The sequence below is a fragment of the Mustela nivalis genome (genome assembly GCF_964662115.1).
Source record: "Mustela nivalis genome assembly, chromosome: 9".
Taxonomy (NCBI): Eukaryota; Metazoa; Chordata; class Mammalia; order Carnivora; family Mustelidae; genus Mustela; species Mustela nivalis.
This window is the reverse complement of record NC_139028.1, coordinates 117980114-117997622: the sequence shown is the minus strand read 5'-3', so window position 1 is coordinate 117997622 and position 17509 is coordinate 117980114. Positions and strand designations below refer to the sequence as shown.

The following is a 17509-nucleotide window of genomic DNA, read 5'->3' as shown; positions in this document are numbered from 1 at the left end:
CTCCCTGGCCTTGGGGAAGGCTCTGTGGAGCCTTCTAGACTGCCCAGGCAACTAAGGAGGAGAACAGGAAGACAGCGGGCTCTGACCTGGCCCCCGCCCCTGGTCAGCGGGACCTGGGAAACATCACAGCCTCCCAGACCGGGTCAGTGTGATTCACCATCTTGAGGGGCCAGCCCTGGAATGGAGCCCCCCTTGCATGCCAGCGGCCGCTCATTCATTAAAGCCATGCCTGAGCTGGGTCCATTGAACCCCCAGCCACCCCTCTGGGGCCCTGGCCCCATCTCCAGGCCCTCTCATTGAGGTCTGTCCTCTGGGGTTGGTGGCTTTGGCAGCCCTCCTACCTAAAGGGACCAGAGCGTGGCCGCTGGAGTCCCCAGGAAGTGAGGACAGCCCTGGCGGAGGCCGACCCCCCCCAGTGCAGCACTTTCCAGGGGACAGAGGGGTGTGGAGGCTCCAGGTCCAGCAAGTGGGGCTTGCAGAGGGAGAGGAACAGAGAGGATTGTCTATGGAAGCCTGTGGCTGGAAACAGTGAGGCCGGAGCTGGCTCCCCAGCTCTTCCCCTGCAGGACAGGGGTCCCCATCCACCCAGGCCCCCCGCAACAGGCCCCAGCAGCAGGGCCCAGGAAGCCCCCAGCCCTTCTGGCAGAGCCTCAGCACGGCCCATGTTGGCCCGGCCCCCCCGCCCATGGCCAGGGGGTGGGCTAGGCAGTCCTCTGGGCTCGTTGGCTCCGTGTAGCCGCCCCTGGGCCCCCCTGACCTCAATTCGTCCATGAGACCCCCTGGGACACGCCCTGCCCCAGCCATGCTCCATGAGCAGAAAGTGGGCGGGCAGCACAGTCCTTATGTGAGCTGGGCTTTGGGGCACCTGCCTCGCAGCCCCCTCAGACCTGGAGGCTGAGACGGAACAGAGGGGCAGGGACGCCAGCAGCCCCGACCCCAGCCAGGGCCCCGTGCCGGACACACCCAGGGTCCGACGTGGCCATGCAGGAGGATTCTGGGGCTGCCTGAGCCCATCGCAGAGAACTAAACAGTGTCCACGAGTCGAGCGGGGCCTCCGAGGGGCCGCGTTAGCCTGCGCGGAGCGAGGGCTTGGCTAGGCAGCAGCACTCCTGGCCAAGGGTCAGCCTCAGCCAAGGCGGGGATGGGCCGGGGTGGGAGCCCGGCCTGCAAGCCCTACCGGCAGGGCTGGGAGAGGGGAGCCCAGCTGTGTGTGGGTGGGGGGTTGTCTGCCGAGGGCTCCGGACTCCTTGTGCAAAACACGTTCTCAAGCCAGAGGGGCTGCAGGGACCCCGCACCCTAGAGACGCACCTCAGTCCCCAGGAGCTCTTACGGCACCCTGGGCTGTGGTCGGGAGCCACAGCGGGTGGACCCCCCCACCCCCACCCACCTCACCCCTGCAGGCAGAGCTGATGAGGAGGTGGGCATGTTGGGGGAGAGGCTGTGTGCTAGGGCTGGGGAGGGGGTTCGGAGCAGCCTGCCGGGACTGGGGCACGCACGCCTGGACCTGTGCCCTCTGCAGCTCTGCTGCCGGCCCCTCTCCTGCCTGCCTGCCGCGGCCTGCCCCCCAAATGCCCGGACTGCCACCTGCCCAGACCTGCCCCGGGAGCTCCCAGGGCCCTTCTCTCTCTCAGCCACCTCCTCTGCTCCTCTCTCGGCCTCTCTCCTACCCTCCCGCCCCCAGCTCAGCCCCACCCGCCCCTGTAGTCCTGCCCTACAGTCTCATGGGTACCCGGGACACTCAGGAGCCCCGTGACTGCCACTGGCGCCGGCTGCCAAGCCCACAGCCCCAAGGTCAGTGGCCAGCCCGGGGTGTAGAGCCACTTTGGGTCCTCTGCTGTGACCCCTGGCAGGGCCCATTCGTTTCAACCCCCAGACCCGTGCAAGGCAGAGCCACAAGTTGCTCGGGGCCAAGGGGCAGGCCAGAGGGGGCAGGTGCCCTGCCCGCCGTGGTGTTGTGGGCACCCCTGCGTGCGGAAAGAACCAGGAACTGCTTCTGCATCTCAAGTTGGAGGTGTTTCAGGGGTCGCTCGGTTCTCCACGATAGCCGATAGCCAGTCGGAAGAGAAGGCGGGCTGGTGCCCTATTCCCAGCGCGCCCAGCACCGGCTCTCCACCCCACCCACAGATGCGACTCCTCTCTGACATCGGCCTCCGTGACGTCGCCTTGTGAGAGGGAACTGGGGCTTGGAGCGCTCCGGCACCCCGGGGTCACGCTGCCCACAGGGTGACCCGTTCGCTGAGCGCCGAGAGCGGCAGGCACGGTGGCACAGTGGTGCTGAGGGGACGGTGGGCACTCGCGCCCGCAGCAGAGCCATGTGCCCCCGGCAGACGGGCAGGGTGCAGATAGCTGTGCCCACCTCGGGCTCAGGCCTTGGGCTTGTGTGGCCCTGGAGCAAAGCACTGGGGGGCTTTTCTGGGGTGCCAGACGGAGCTGGAGCTCCCGGGGAGAACAAGGAAATGAGGAGGGCGGTATGATTTCTGGGGGGGCAGCCAGGGGTCGGGGCTGCCCTTCCCAGTGCGGAGGGGCGAGCCGCCATCCACGTCCTGGTCACGGCTCTTAGACGGGTGGGACCAGCCTCACCTGGGAGCCTGACGCCACACCCCCAGCGCCAGGTGCCCTGATTGCCTCCGGTGCAGCAGGCACCACCACCCTTCCATGGTCCTCGAGGACGCCTGGGCGCACAGCCTCATAGCTCTGAGCCACACGGTAGGCTTTGTCCCCAACCCGCAGGGCTTTTTGCAGGGGACCAGTGATAACGCTTTGCACCGGGGAGACTAAGCAGCATCACAAACCAGATAGGACGTTGGTGACACCAGCTGTTTGGGGGGAAAATTTAAGCTACTGCATCACTGTAGGGACACGAGCGAGACACCGAAGGTGATGAGGCCGTAGATGCAAAATCGAAACCGTTGTAAAGGCACAAGTGGGAAGAGGGTGTGAGTAGCCAGCCCACAGGCAGCAGACAGTGGGGGCCTCCATCCAGCTCTGCTATGGGGCGAAGAGCCGGAAACAGGGAGCAAGGCTGCCCCGCTATGCCCCTCCCTGCCAGACCCTTCCCACCAAAAACCGCAGGTGACGATGGAAAGATGTTTTTTAGTAAAAAAGCATAAAGGGGGTGTCCAAGAACTGGAAGGAGGGTTCAAAAATGAAGGGTCACAAAGACTGAAAAGATGCTTCACTGCTTCTGTCCTCAAAGACAGGGCTGGTCAACCACAGCCTGGAGGTCTGATCCGGCCCCTGAACTGCTTCTCTAAATAAAGTTTTATTAGAACACAGCCATGCCCACTCATGTAGGATCTGCATCTGGCCACCCTCCCGAGGCAACGGCAGAGCCCAGGAGCCATAACAGAGACCATGAGACCCTCAACACCTAAGATATTCGCCACCTGGCCCTTGACAGAAAAGCTCGCAAACCCTCGGTCTAAAAACCTAAATGGAGAGATGCGAGGTCAGCAAAAATGAATGTGAGTTCTGTGCTGGTGACGCCCAGAACGAGATGGGCCTAGACTCTGGTGCCCGTTCCAGAAAGTGTTCCGATGACGTGGGTCAGACTGCGGCTCTCACTGTGACCCTGTCACCCTCTGCCCAGGCGTCTGCCCCAAAAACAGATCCGAGGTGACCCAAACACCAGTTGAAGCAAACCGGCCGATCACAGTCTTGTTTTAACAGTGAAACATCAGAAACGGACCGCCCGGCCGACGTTCGAGCAGGGGGGACGGTGTGAGGCTTCCAGGGACCTGGGAGAAGGCCCGGTGTACGAGGTGACTCGGAGACGAACAGGGCACCGCCCGGTCCCCGCGGGCAGTGTACGTGTGTACGTGTCGAACACCACCTCGCAGGAGCATGGGCTGTGCCTGCCCTCGGTCTCCTGGGGGTGGGCCTCTAGCTGCACGTTTGGGGAGATTTTCCTCTATTTTCCAAAACGTTCCGTCCTGAGTGGTTCTTGTTCCAACAAGGGGGAAAGGGGAAGCAGGAGGCATGGAGGGAAGAGAGTCTGAGGGTCTGGGCCACCTTGTCTGGGAAGCACGGTGACCCCGAGCTGGGCTGGGGGACCTGGGACCCGCTCGACCCTCTCGTCCAGGCTGGGTCAGTGGCCAGGCACCGGGACCTTGCCGCTCTGCTTGCTGGGAGCCACTGGGAAGACTGTGCCTCGTGTCTCCCCGGGGCTCCCTGTCCGTACCCACTCCCAGCCTGCCTGCCGGCCGCACACCCCAACCCGTTCCCTCCGTGGGCTGGGCAGCCTCGGGCCACTGCCGGGGGCACAGTGAGGCTCGGGGCCCCCTTGGGGGTCACTCCCCGAGTTGGGGCTCGTCGCGATGCCCTCCCCAGCCCCGGCCCCAGAGCCTCTCCTAGGCCTTCAGCCAGTCCAGCCTCCACACCGGCTCCCCATTTAGAGACGGAGGAGCGGCCCAGAGGCAGAGGGACCCAGCCAAGTGGCCGCCCGGGCCGGGCGCGAGAGAGTCGCGGCTCTTCCCAGAAGCGTCAACATTTCCTTGTCACAAAACGAACTAAATGCGACAGTGAACGGGGGCGGGGGGGGGCAGTTTTTAAATTGCCGCTTTGAGCCATTTGGAAGTCTGCTAATTATTCTCTTGGGGAAAGAAATGCAGGTTCATTATTATAATGAGCTTTGGGCAAATATTTCATCGAGTTTGACGAGCTGCCGCAGCCGGAGGAGCCCGGCCTCCCTCTGAAAGGCCTCCCGCCCGCCCCGGAGCTAATTGGCCCGGGGGCCTCGCTGTGCTGTTTGCACTCGCTCATGAAAGGCCCCCGCTTTGATGTCACGGACCAGATAAGGACGGCCGCGGGGACCGCGCGGGAGAGGGTTCGGACCGCGCGGGAGAGGGTTCGAGCCGCCCGCCGGCCAGGCCTCCCGCCGCCTGCTCTGGGCCCCGGGCCAAGGCGACGTCATGAGGTAACTGCACAGGCCGTGCCGCCTGAAAAAATATGCTTTTGTTTCACTAAGAAATCTCTCCCTGGAACACGCCCCGCAGGCCCTCGGCTCTCCTTGGGCCGGCCACCGCCGGGCGGGGCCCTCCTGCTCCGCACCGGGCACGGCGGCCTGCCCGGGACGCGTGGCCTCGAGACAGGCCCAGCGCGGCCCAGTGCGGTGCCCTGACGGAGCTCGTCCCAGACCCGCCCGGAGCCCCGGCGTCCCCGAGCTCAGGGACTCCCCAGGACCCCCCCAGTCTTCCCGGTCCCCCCTCCTGTCACCACACCCCACTCTCTCCCGTCCTCTTCCCCGACTCCCCCCACATGCGGGCCTCAGTGACCTCTCTCTGCCCCCCTTCTCGGCCGCCCTCAGGGGCCGCCCAGCTGGGGCGGGGGCAGACCAGGATGTGGGGTGACCGCGCCGCCCCTCGCGTCTTGGGTCTCCTGGAGAGAGCCCACCCCACCGCCTCGCCCGCCTCTGTCTCTGCGGTCCCCTGCCTTCAGGAGGCCCGGAGGACGGCGGCCCTGCCTTCCGGAGCGCAGAGAGCAGCCCGGCCACCCACCTCCGGGTCTGCGGCGCCACTGCTGCCCCAGCCCGTGCGCCTCCCCCGTCGCCATCCCGAAGCCTCCTTCCCGGGCCTCCCCAGCTCCCCGAAGCGCCGCCATCTCGCCTGTCGGGGGCGCGAGTGGCATTCCCAGCAGAGAAGGCCGGGTGCGGACCCTTGCCTCCCCGCTTCCTAGCGGCGTGACCCCAGGCCCCCCACGCGGCCCCTCTGAGCCTTGGCTTCTGCGTCTGTAAGGAGGAGACGGGGGGGGGCACGGACTCCGGGCCCCGGGCCAGGGTTACCTGCAGCCCTGTCTGCGCCGCACCTGGCCAGGCGCCCGGCACGTGGCAAGGGGAAGCTCTCGGCTCCCGCCCCCTCTTGTGGGCACCACTGTGGGCACTGTTGTGGGTTTGTCTTCCCCGCCCCCTGCCAGGCGCCAGACAGAGGTTGGACGCCATCTGCCTGGGGCCTCGACAGCCTGGTGGGCCGCGGCTTGAGGCGACCGTCTCCAGGCTGACCCGGCGTCTGCCGCCCCTGCCCAAGCTCCTCACCGGTCCCAGGCAGGGAATGTGCCGCCGCCGCTGCTGGGGGGACAGGACGGCGCCCCTGGCCTGACGGGGCTGCCCCCGATCAGAAACACCAGACCCAGATACCGACCGCGCAGGAGCGGACAGGGCGTGGGGACAGGGCCGGAGGACTGGGGGAGACCTCCGAGGGACGGCGCCTGAAACTCGCTCTCCAGGCTGCTATGAATTTCCGGTTTCGGTGCAGGCCTGACGAGGAGGAAACAGACCCTGATTTCTTCATAAATGACAGTCACCGATTTCATTCAACGAAAGTGTTCAGATAGATGTTTTAGGTCTACTTGAATGTCTAGAAAATTCAAACAGCACAGAAAGGTCCAAAACCAAAAGTGAAAACCTCCCGAGCTTCCCTTCTGTCCCTGAGGATAACCCTTGTTATCTCTTTAATGTGAGGGGCCGCGTCTGAGACACGGGGGTGCGTGTTGCCCAGAAAACAACAGTGGGAGAAGGCGTAGTCGCTGAACGGGTGTGTGGTTGAAGGGTGGGGCTGGATCTACGCGCGCGTGCGTGGACGGATGGCAGGATGGGGACAGACAGCCAGGAATTATTATAAATACGGTAGTGCTACTTGTGATTTATTCATTTTTCTCAACAAAGAAAAGAGTGAAATCAAAAAGTGCTGAATGTAGATAAACGTGTCTTCACCAAAGGAGACGCTCATTTCTAAACATCACTTTCAGGTCTGGGGGCAGGGGAGCATCCTAAAATGTGGGAAGTAGGAGTCCTTGTGGGTTCTGTGGTCTTTCAACGTCACGTGGTGGTGAGCGAGGCTGAGACCCGGCCCGCCTCGCTGCGTCCCGGGTGAGTCGTGTCCGTGTTGTGGTCAGGACCACGAGCCCTGGCCAGGCCCTACTCCCCGCCATGGGTTTACCTTGATCCCGCGTTAAGATGGCGTCGGGGCTCACCTGCCGCCCACTCCTCTGTACTTTATTTCAGTTCTAATTAGTCTCTTGGTTAGACAGATTTCTTCCTCGAGGGATCAGCTCTGGAGGGTCCCATAGTCCTTGCTCGCTTCCTGCTGTCCTTCTCCCCTTGTCCCCTCCACATGCCCAGATCCAGGCTGCTGTCCTGCCCCTCGGCCGCCCGCCCGCCCCCGCCGTGTCCTGGCCCTGTTCCCTTCGGATCCCGCCTTCTTTCCTACTCCAATCGGGGCTTGTCCTCCTGAAGCCTCCTGGCTAGCATCATCCTAGAACTTGCCTTTATGACGATCCCAGGTGGGACTTACTGGCGTGGAAGGCAAGCATTCTGAGTGCTCAGCACATCCGGAAATAGCTTCACTCAACCCTCGTGCCTGTCGGTAGTTGAACCAGGTGTAGAACTGCAAGTTTTCGTGCAGGCCCATCCCGAGGTCTTCTGGCCTCCAGACTTTGTGTGCTACCTCTCCTGCCTGCCTTAGCCCCAAGAATCCCCTTGCTCTGTTCCCTGGAATTCGTCTGTATCTACATCCTAGCCTGGGGGGCTGCCTTTCCCAGCGAGGTTCCCTCGTGGCCGACTTTGTCCACCGAGGGTGTGTAGTATCTGGCAGACCCTCTGGGGACTTGAGTCCTTGAATTCCAGAAGGTTCTCTTTATTATTTCTGACCATGTTCTTCATGACATATCCTTGTTATCTCTTCTGAATTCCTCTTAACCAGAGGGAAGACATTTTAAATGAATCTTCGATGTCTCTTTCTCTCTTTTCTACTTGTAGGATTATGTCCTCGACCTTGCCCTGGTCGGTGACGTTGCATCGGCCGCCCTGTCTCCAGTGTCCTGTCCTCTTGCTCTCTCCCATTTGGGGTCTGCTCCTGCCCTTGCCTGGTGGGTGTAACAGTTTCTGGAATCTTTCCGGGGATTCCAGATACATTTTCACATCTTGAGATCACCTCGCTTCCTGATCCTCTGTCTCTGGTCAGCCTGGCCTCTCTTTCATGTTCCGAGCGTTTTCAGATGTTTGCTCGGGGTCCGAGCGCGGATGGGCTTGCTGGCATTAAGCTGTGTCAGCTGTGATGGGTGGGGTACCAGCCACCGCCCTGACGGACACCATGTGTCCCTGTGTGGGGGGCTCTGGTTCCGAGGGCTTGTCTGGAAGCACGGGGCTGGCGGCTGGGAGCCCACGGGGAAGACACGCCCGTGTGGCAGAGGGATAGGTGAGAACCTCACCCCCCGTCCTGTGTCCCCACTACCCCCTCAGTGCTGCAGGCAGTTTCTCCGCATGGCATTTGGTGGGCCTGGCCTCGGCACGCCCCCGGCCCCCGGCTCACCAGGATGTCTCTGTCCCATACCACATACTTCGGTTGTGCCACGGCCTGGCCAGGGGACCCCCTGCTGTCACACCGTGCCCCCTCCCGCATGGCTGGTGGGAAGCCCCTGAGCCCGAGACCTTCTCCCCTCGGGTGGAGTCAGCCCGAGGCACACGGCCCGTCATCCCCAGAGATCCCGGCCAGGGCGATCTGCCGTCTGGGGTCTGGGCAGCTAGCCTCTCGCCCTCTGTCAGGCTATGGTTCTGGGGACACCTGCCCAGACCCCCCCAGGGCAGGGAGGATTAAATGCAGAGCCCTTCCCATGGTGAAGCCCTTCCCGTGGCGCCCAGCCCGTCGGCGCGAGTTGCCACCGGCTACGGCGGCCGTGGGACCGCACAGGGCAGGGTGGAGGCCTCCTGAGTCGGTTCTACCTTCTGCTCCCGGGGTGGCAGGGCTGCTGGGAGGACCGGAAGGGGCAGCTTGGCGGCAGCGAGAGAGGTCGCGTTGCTGAGACTGTCGTCCTGTCTGTAACGTAACGGGGAGCGGAGAGGGTCCACGGCGCCTGGAGACGAGGGAGCTCTCGCTGAGGCCACCGTCGGTGAGGCCACGTCACCACCATCAGACTTCACGCAGGCGCCCGCAGGGGTGCTGGTGCTCGCCAGGGCCACAAGAACATGCCATGAGTCAGGGTCTCTCGTCCCCATGGGCCGGTGGGCAGGCCGGACTCATTCTCACCATGATGGCAGAGGCGCCCACTCTCTCCGCCAGGGTCACTTGCCCAGCGCACGGCCCTGCCCACCTCTCAGTCCCCAACAGCCCCCTCCCAAGTTCCCAGCCCCGACTCTTGGGCCCGGGGGTTCCGGCAGCGGGGGTTCCAGCCCCAGCCTTGCCTCTGACCTGTAGTGCCAACCCTCATGCAGGTTGAGGGTTCTAGCCTCAGTTTCCTTACCTGCAGAATGGGGACGAGTCATGCCAAGTCCCAGTGGTGGTCCTGGCACGGGAGGGGCCGTGCAGACCTGGGCACTGTCCCATGGGCGGCTGCAGGGGCAGGTGTCGCCTCGGAGCCCTCCCAGCTCAACGCCCAGCAGCAGCACGGGCCAGTCCCAGGTGAACCCCGCATCCAGCCCCACGGGCCCACCACGCTCCTTCCCCGCTGCCCCTCAGCCTGCTGCCCCGCAGGCCCCCGCTGTGTCAACCCCTCCTTAGGGAAGCCGAATCGGGCAGTCTCACCCCTGCACTGAGCCCTCACCCAGAAATCTGGTCCTGAAACCCAACTTTCCGTTTCGAGAAATAGAAACTCACCCCAGAACTGCCGGCACGAGGAAGGTGGCGTGCTGACTCCCACACCAGCCAAGTCCCAGAGAGAAGTGGCTTCAGGTGTGTCTGGATCCAGGGCTCAGAGGTGCGGAAGGCGGCGAAGGGCTTTCAACAGCCCATGGGCCACGTTGGGTGGCAGGCCCGTGGCTCGGGGCTGCTGTCTGAGCGGGGCGGTGCAGGATTTCCAGGCCTGGAGGTCGGAGGGAAGGTGGCCAGGGGACTGCGGTTAGAATTCCTCCCTGGGACCGGCCTGCCCGAGGGAGATCGGGAAGCCACCTCCGCTGGCCAGCAGTAGGGGCGCGGGGGCTGAGACTTTCTGACCCAGTGGGCTCCGCGGTACCCGAGAAGGGCAGAGGGAAGTGAGGAGTGTGGGCCGGCCCACGGGGCCCCCGTCCCCAGTGCTGCTCTGAAGGGGGAACCGAAAAGCCAGGCCGGTCCCCGCAGCAGGAAGACGGGGCCACACCCCGAAAGCAGGCCTCGTAGCCCAGGGACCGCTGGGGGCCCCAAGTCTGGAAGCCTCTCCCGAGCCACAGGGCCTCCGAGAAGGTCACCAGTTCTAGCAAAAGAGGGAAAAAATGTAGGACACCTCGGATGAATGAGGGTTTTTGTGTAAGTGTATTCCCAGATATTTCCTACATTTTATGCTAAAGAAAAGTTCATGGTTTATCTAAAAATCCCAATTTTTAGCTGCGCATCCTGCAGTACCTCCAGCACCTCTACTCTGGAGGGTCTCCAAACCCCTCTGGGCCTCACCCCTGCCTCGGTGTAAGACACCCCGCCCTAGGGTTAGAGCAGGACCCTGGAGTGTGAGCAGCCTGCGCAGGCCTGCACACACACGGCTCCAGTGCGCGGACTTCCTCCCTCCCCTCCCCCTTCTCTTCATCCCTCCTGGTGATCTGGGACGGGGACGAGGGCTCTGTTCCCAGCCCCCCCCGACAGCAGGACCAGGCCCCAGCTCCTTGCTGCCCGTCTGGCTGCCTGGCACACCGGGACATACACAACTGTCCTATCGGCAAAAACAGGCCCTATTTGCACACGGGGTCTGGACTGTCCATGGGGAGGGAGGCCCCACACACACCCACAGGGGTCCTGAGTCCCGGACTGCAGAGGCCAGGGCATTGGGGGCCATGTCCTTGGCCCCAGTGAGGGACTCGCTGCTGTTTATGCCCCTCGGGCACGTGGCTCCTGGCTCTGCTGGGGGAACACGGCAGGACCCAAAGCCTAGTGCCCCCACAGTGAACTCCTTGTCTGTTGGGCTAGCCGTCCACAGAGGTGAGGGGCTACTGCGTGTCTAGTGTCCCTGTAATGTCCAAAGGGCAGAGATGCCCAGGAGGAGGAAATCACCTGAGCTGTGGGTACCCAGGGAGGGCTGCCTGGAAGAGGCGGGCCCTGAGGTCAGTCAGGTTCACTGTAGCCCTGCAGGGGGGGTTCACCAAGGTCATTTGAAGCTGAGAAGACGGAGGTATGGAAAGAGGGAGGGAAGACACCCGGGGGCACGGGTCCTAAGTGACGGGGAAGGGACTGCAGACCCAGCCTCCTTCCACGGCAGCCTCTGCCCGGGCCGGAAGGGCATTTCCGGCCGGCGGGAACAGCATGTACACACGCAGCCTTCCTTCCCAAAGACGAGGGCCGGCCCATCCCAAGGGGCGCCGGCCTTCCCTCTCCCCCCGACATTCCTGTCTCCGCGCAGTGGCCGGAGGGACGTTGCAAACATAAACCAGACCACGCGCTCCCTGCCTAAAGCCCCTTCTTCCTGGAATGCAATCCAGGCGCCTTTCCACGGCCCATGGGCCCCACAGCCTCACACGGCCCTCCTAGCCTTACCTGCCGGAAGCTCCCGTGTGGCCCGCCAGCCTCCAGGGGACTTGTCCTAGGCCCCTCGGCCCATGCAAAGGGCACTCTGGAGCTGGACCATGGCCGGCCAGCCACGCGGTCCCACCTGGGGCCGCAGGTCGCTCCTGCTTCTCTCCCAACCGACACCCTGATCCCTGCGCCACCTTTGGGTCTCTGACCCCAGAGCCCTGGCTGGGGTGGCCGGCTCCCCACCAGGAACAGAAGTCCCGCCATGTCAGGGCTGGTGTGGACCTGTCCCTCCCAAAGCCCTGTGCCTGGACCAGAGCCTGGCATGCAGAAAGTGCTGGGCCGAGTCTGTGGTGGCCCTGCTGTCCGGATGAACTGACCACAAACAAAGGCCAAGCCAAGCCCCACCGCCATCTCCCTCTCGGTGCAGGTCAGAGGGGCAGGCAGGAGCAGACGGCATCTACCCCAGCTCACCAACGCCCAGGAAGTTCAGTGGGGGCTCTGACCACCCCGTAAATGCCACTTCAAGCCCACACGACCCCAGGACGCCAGCACGGGCCCAGCCCACATCGGTGGCCGCCGTGTTCCACACCCGCTGGGCCAAGACCAGGTGCTTCCGCTTCCTCTCCCCAGGCCGCCCGCCTCGGGTGCTGGCCTTCTCAGCAGATGGCCCCACGCACAACGTCACCCAAGACCCTGAGAGCCCCCTCTCCATCCACCCCATACCTGGTCACCGAGCCCTGACCCCACCACCAGGGCCCGTCCCCGTCATCTCCTCTGATCTGGGGCCATTCGGCCTCGTGGGGTGTGTCCCCTGCGGAGAGAGGCGGGAGCTCACGAGACAGAGACGGAATAGAGCCTCTTGGTCCTGGTCTGTTTTTAGCTGGTGGCGACTGTCCCTCCAGAGGCCAGTGGCTGCGTCCTCAAGGCCTTTCGATCGTCTTGCCATTGCTACGAGATACCCGGGAGGCGGCTGCGCACTGCTGACAGAAAGAGGGAAAGCGGGCACTCGGGCCCGCGGCAGGGGCGGGGTGGTGTGAGTCAGTGCGGTTGGGCCCTGGGTGGCTGGGGAGGTAGAGAGAAAGCTTCGCACGGGGAGAAGGGGAAGAAAGGGACACGGGGAAGGAAAGGAAGGGAGGGAGGAGAGAGGGTGGACGGACGGACGGACGCGACGGGATGGTGGAGGGGTGGGTGTGAGTGGGGGTCGGGTGATGGACGGACAGGTGAGTGGACGGACGGACGGACTGGGATGGTGGAGGGATGCACATCCGGGGAGTGGGTGGGCGGAGGGTTGGACGGACTAATGGGATGACGTAGTGGAAGGGTGGATGGTAGGTGGTGAGTGGGTGGATGGACGGGCGGAGGGGACGGGGCGGTGGAGCGTGGTAGGTAGGTGGGTGGATGGATGCGTCGTGGACGGGACGGAAGACGGACAGAGGGGAGGGAGCTAGGGAGTGCGCAGACCAGCAGGCTCGGCGGAGAGATTCGAGCAAGGACCCCTCAGAGAAGGACTGTGTGGGCCTCGAGCCCTCAAGGCTGGCTTCCCTCCCTGTTCCATGCACCTCAGAGCAAACAAGTCTGCCATCCTGCCAAGGCCTAAGTGTTGAGCCATATCCCTTCGGGACTCGTCCCCGCTCGTGAGAAGGTGCTCCGCATCTGCTTTCTGGCCTGCCTGACCCCCTGCGTCCGGGGCCGCCGTGGGGAGAAAGTGTGTCGAGTCTGCAGCTCTGGCTCGCGCACAGCCGCGCAGGGGCCCCCGTGGGGCCCTGGGCTCCGTGAGGGGCCCGAGGTGCGTCGCTAGGTTCCAAGGAGACAGGCTGGGGCCCTTCTCCTGGCCCAGAGTCAAAGGAGGTCTTAGAGCTCCTCCTCCTCTGTACATCCAGGTCCCTGGTGCCCCTTCCAGAGCCTTCGGGAGTGGGGACAGAGTATCCTGTTGCAGTGGCCAACCCCAAGGAAGACAGGGCTCTCAGGACAGCCTGGCCTGCCAACATCGTCCCACGGCACTGGCACCATCCACACCCCCAGGCCCAGGCCTGTGCGAACGAAAGGGTGATCCGAGCCCCTCCCCGGAGGACCCCCCACCCACCCCCTCTGCCCACCAAAAAGGAGCAGGAGGTGCTGGAGGCCCCACAAGAGTGGGGGCAGAGAAGGAGACCGAGGCCCCGGGCTGAGCTACCCCCACACCCTCGGGCCAGAATCCCCCGGAACTCGGAGGCCCCGCCCTCGGCCGAGGCTGCTCAGGGGTCTCCGGGCTGTACCGACAGCTGCCTGCGCTGAGTCACCCGCACCTGTTGGGGGCGGGGGGTGGCGGGCCCGGGGGGCTGGACCAGCTGGACACATTCCCTGGCAGGCGGCCCCTGGCACTGGGGGCCGGAGTGTACACACAGCCCTGGGTGAGGGTCGCCCGCGCAAGATGAATGCGGACAGCTGGAGGCCCGGCCTGCACACGGTGGCCGGCCCGAGGCCCTTCGGCGCACCCCCTCCCAGCATGGCCCGTTTCAGGGAGTGAGACTCGATCTCCCCGTTCTTGGGCCACCCCTGCGCGGCGTACGCAGCGAGAGCGTGCACAGACCGGGCCTCGGCGTGCAGCGGGCTCACACACGGCAGGAGAAAGTGCCACGGCCACGACGGCGGCCGCTGGGCCAGGCGCCCCCAGATTCAGGCCTGGGAAGGCGGGCCGTGGAGGGCGCGCTGGCGAGGACTAAATAGGAGAGTAGTGCTCAGTGCTGGGGACGCTGAGGGCCCCCGGGGCTGCCCCGCCGGTCTGGGCAGACTTTCGAAGCCCATCAGAATGGGGGTTCGGCTTGTCCTCCGGCCCTGCGATCACCCCGCCCAGAACGGCTCCCGGAGCACCAGGCCCTGGTGTGGGACAGGCCTCCCTCCGCCCACGCCAGAAAGCTGAGCTTGCCCTGCGGCCCTGGAGGGGGACAGGGAGCCGCATGGCCGGACCGTGCTGAGGCAGCAGCGTGTCGGAGGAGGGGGGCGCTTGCCCGAGGGCGGCCGCGGGGCCGTGGCTCCTGGGACTACCTGTGCGCGCCCACTGGGGGGCCTTCGTCTCCCGCGACCCTCCCACTCATCCCTCAGACGCGGCCCCTCTCAGAGGCCCCCCTGGACCCCAGGTGCCCTCTGCCTTTCATCACTGCGTCTCTCCCCCAACTCCAGGATGCCCCCGGACCCCACGAGCTTCACTGCATGTGCCTCGAGCCGTGTGCCGCCCCCAACACCCTGTTGAGTGGGTGCCGTGCGCCTGTGAGCCACGGCCTGGCCCCAGGAGGGGCCGCCCCTCTGCCCCTGGAAGTCACGCCCCAGACGGAGCTGTCGCCACGCCGTGAGCACACAGAGGACAGAGGCCGAGCGGGGCGCGCTCGGGGCAGCGGAGCCCAGGGGCGTTCTGCACGCCCTGCACCTGCGCCGGGGGTGGGGGGCCGGGCCGGGCCTCGTGGCTGCGGGGGCCGGGCCGTGGCTTTGCCTGCGCTCCCTTCCAAGGGTTAACGCGCGAGCTCCTCAGGCAGCAGCGCGTTTGCATTTCACATGAAAATGTTTTTGCAGCAGACCCGGATGCCAGCATTTTTGTGGTCACAGTCAGATGTTTTCAACTACATTGGACAGAACCCACGACGGCTCTTTCCGTGGCTGCAGCCAGTTTCTGAGCGCTACCTTGAACCCCGTCATACCCCAGGACCAGGGCCGTGTCGGCGCCCCTCCCCCCGGCCTTGACAGACTTCAGTGGCCCCAGAGCCAAGCTGACCCCAACGTGGCAGCCACGTAGGGTCCCGAGCTGCGCCTGCCTGCCCTCCCTGCCCTCCGTCCACCCACCCAGGGGAAGAGCAGGTTCCCCAATTTCAGGTCCTGGGGCCTTCCTGAGGCTCAGCCAGCGCTCCGTGGCCACAGGGCAGAGCCCGGGGCTTTAAGTGGGGGCCGTCCCAGCTCCACAGAGCATGTGGGAGCCTCCGAGGGTGGGGAGCAGGAGCAGAGCCGCACACGGGGCCGGTCCTTCCCACCCAGGGTCCAGAGCGGAGCAGAGCATCGCTCTGAAGGCAACCCGAGTCCTTGGGACGTGTTGCTCAGAGTTCGGACCGTGGGTTTGTGGTCAGGAGAGTCTCAGGAACCTTCTGGAGACACTTTCCCTTCTCCACTGTGCCCCACTCCCTCACCTTTGCACAGAACATGCTTATCTGCGTGTCAAATGCCCTGAGAAGGCCCGCGGGAGAACCTACTTGGTTTAACTCTTTGCCGTCCCCGAATCCCTGTTATCCACAAAACCAGCTTCTCTTTTTCTGGCACAAACACAGTAACATCTGAGTGAGTGTCTTGTCAGGGAAGCTGCAGGACTGTCAAAAAAAACAAAAAACAAAAACCACGAGTTCGGTCCCTTCTCCGGCCTGCGTCCACACTGAGGGAGCCCCGCCTCTCCTGTTCCCTAGAGTGGGACACACATGTGCTGAACCCTGTTTCGCCTGTCCCCACTGTGTGCAGACCCCAGGGCTGCCCAGGAGCGCTCGGAAAGGCAGACCGAGGCCTTTCTCAGATGGCCAAGCCAGTGACACGTCTGAGCCCCATGCTGGGGGCCCGCACGGCACGTCGCCACGGTGGGGGGGGCCCAGAGGGACCCCCATTGTCCCCTCTCCTGCACCGGGTCCCCCGCGGCCGCCACCCCCCGCACTGGTGCACACAGCTCAGGCACCGTGACGTGGCCCCAGGGGCCCACCCTGACGCCAGTTGTTCCAGCTCAGCTGCCGGGCCCGCACCCCGCCCCACCTGTCAGGCCACAGGTCCTCAGCACCAGCTGCCCGGAGTCCCCCTCCCCAGGCCTTCCCCTGAGCCTGCCAGGCCCTGCTCTCAGCTGCCACCACAGTCCCCTCCACGCCCTCCCCAACAGGCGTCCCTCCCGCTGCCCCCAGGCCAGCAGGCTTGTGTTGGGGGAAGGGGGGAACAGCCCACTTGCCACTTCAGAAGGCAGGTGGCGTGAGGGGCCCCGCCTCCAGCCGAGCCCCACCGCCCCTGCCCCAGCCCTGCAGGACCCCCACCTCTTTGTGCTGCCCATTCCAGCCTGGAGGGAGGTCAGGCCTCTCCTGTCCCTTTGGAAAGACCAGCCAGAACTCGCCCTGGAGCTTCTGCTCAGCAGGACTCAGGAGGGTCTTCTCCTAGCTCTCAGCCACTGCTCCGCGTGTTCATTCATGTGTCCGGCGTGCCCCGCGCACTCCAGGCATCAGTGGTGGCCAAGATGGCGGGGGTCCGGGGCCCCAAGGGGCTGTGACGTGTTGGGGAGGACAAACAGGAATCAGGAAACAAGCGAGCGAGACAGCCGTCTGAGAACAGCAAGAATGGGGGGTTCTAATGGAGCGGACTTCCAGGGCCCTGAGGGTGTCTCGTGGGACCCGAGGCCCACATAGCAGGAGGGAGCCAGCCAGGCAAAGAGCAGGCAAAGCAAAGAGCAGGTTCAAAAGCCCTGGGGTCGCAATGTGGGGCCTTTCCCGGAGAGGCCTCAGACCGTGTCCTCCTGGTTCCTTGGAGAATGTGCTTCTCTCGGGCTGGGCCCTGCCACGTCCCCCCAGTGCCAGCCGCTACCTGCACCGCCCGGGGTGCTTGGGGGCGAGGGTCTCGCGGGACTACCAGGCACTCAGGGACACGGTGAAGGCATCTGGTGAGGGCTCGCAGGGACGAATCCCCTGCCTTCCTGTGCCAGAGCCCCAGGTTCTCTGTCCCCTGAGAGGTCATGTGAACGCCACCTTCTCTCCATGGGTTGGTTCGACTCCGGAGCACCTAATCCCCTGCCCCTCGAGATCCTGAGGACCCTGGGTCCGATCCGTGTCAGCCGGCTGGGGAGGGGGGCTGGGGTCTCAGCCATCACCCCGGCTGCCTCCCGTCCTCTCCCCACCCCCCACCCGTCCCTCCATCCCTCCCATCCCAGAGGCACACCCCATTTGTGCAAGAACCGGGGTTGGTGGGGAAGGTCACCCATAGCCATGTGGAGCTACCGTGAACACCAGCTCGGTTCCACAGGGGCCCCCCAGGTGCCTGCTGTACGCCTGGCCCTGAGCGGGGGACTGAGGGGCTGGAGACAGACGACCCGCCGGAGTAAGAATGCCCGGGACGGGCAGGGGACGGGA

General features: G+C 64.7%; 1 protein-coding gene across 6 annotated transcripts in view; it reads left to right on the top strand.

The window, feature by feature from the left end:
- Positions 1-17509, top strand: part of KCNQ1 (potassium voltage-gated channel subfamily Q member 1) — a 307094-nt gene that overhangs the window by 262275 nt on the left and 27310 nt on the right. For 4 of the 6 annotated variants that reach the window (XM_082749164.1, XM_082749166.1, XM_082749161.1 and 1 more), the window contains 2 exons: positions 7751-7864; positions 8826-9200. The exons of 1 other annotated variant lie outside the window; for it this stretch is intronic. In XM_082749164.1, coding sequence (XP_082605290.1) covers positions 7751-7864; positions 8826-9185 — 474 coding nt within the window. In that variant the 3' untranslated portion in view covers positions 9186-9200. Of the gene's footprint in view, positions 1-7750; positions 7865-8825; positions 9201-9570; positions 9636-17509 lie in introns of those variants that run through there. One more of the 6 variants, XM_082749163.1, reaches the window with a different exon arrangement.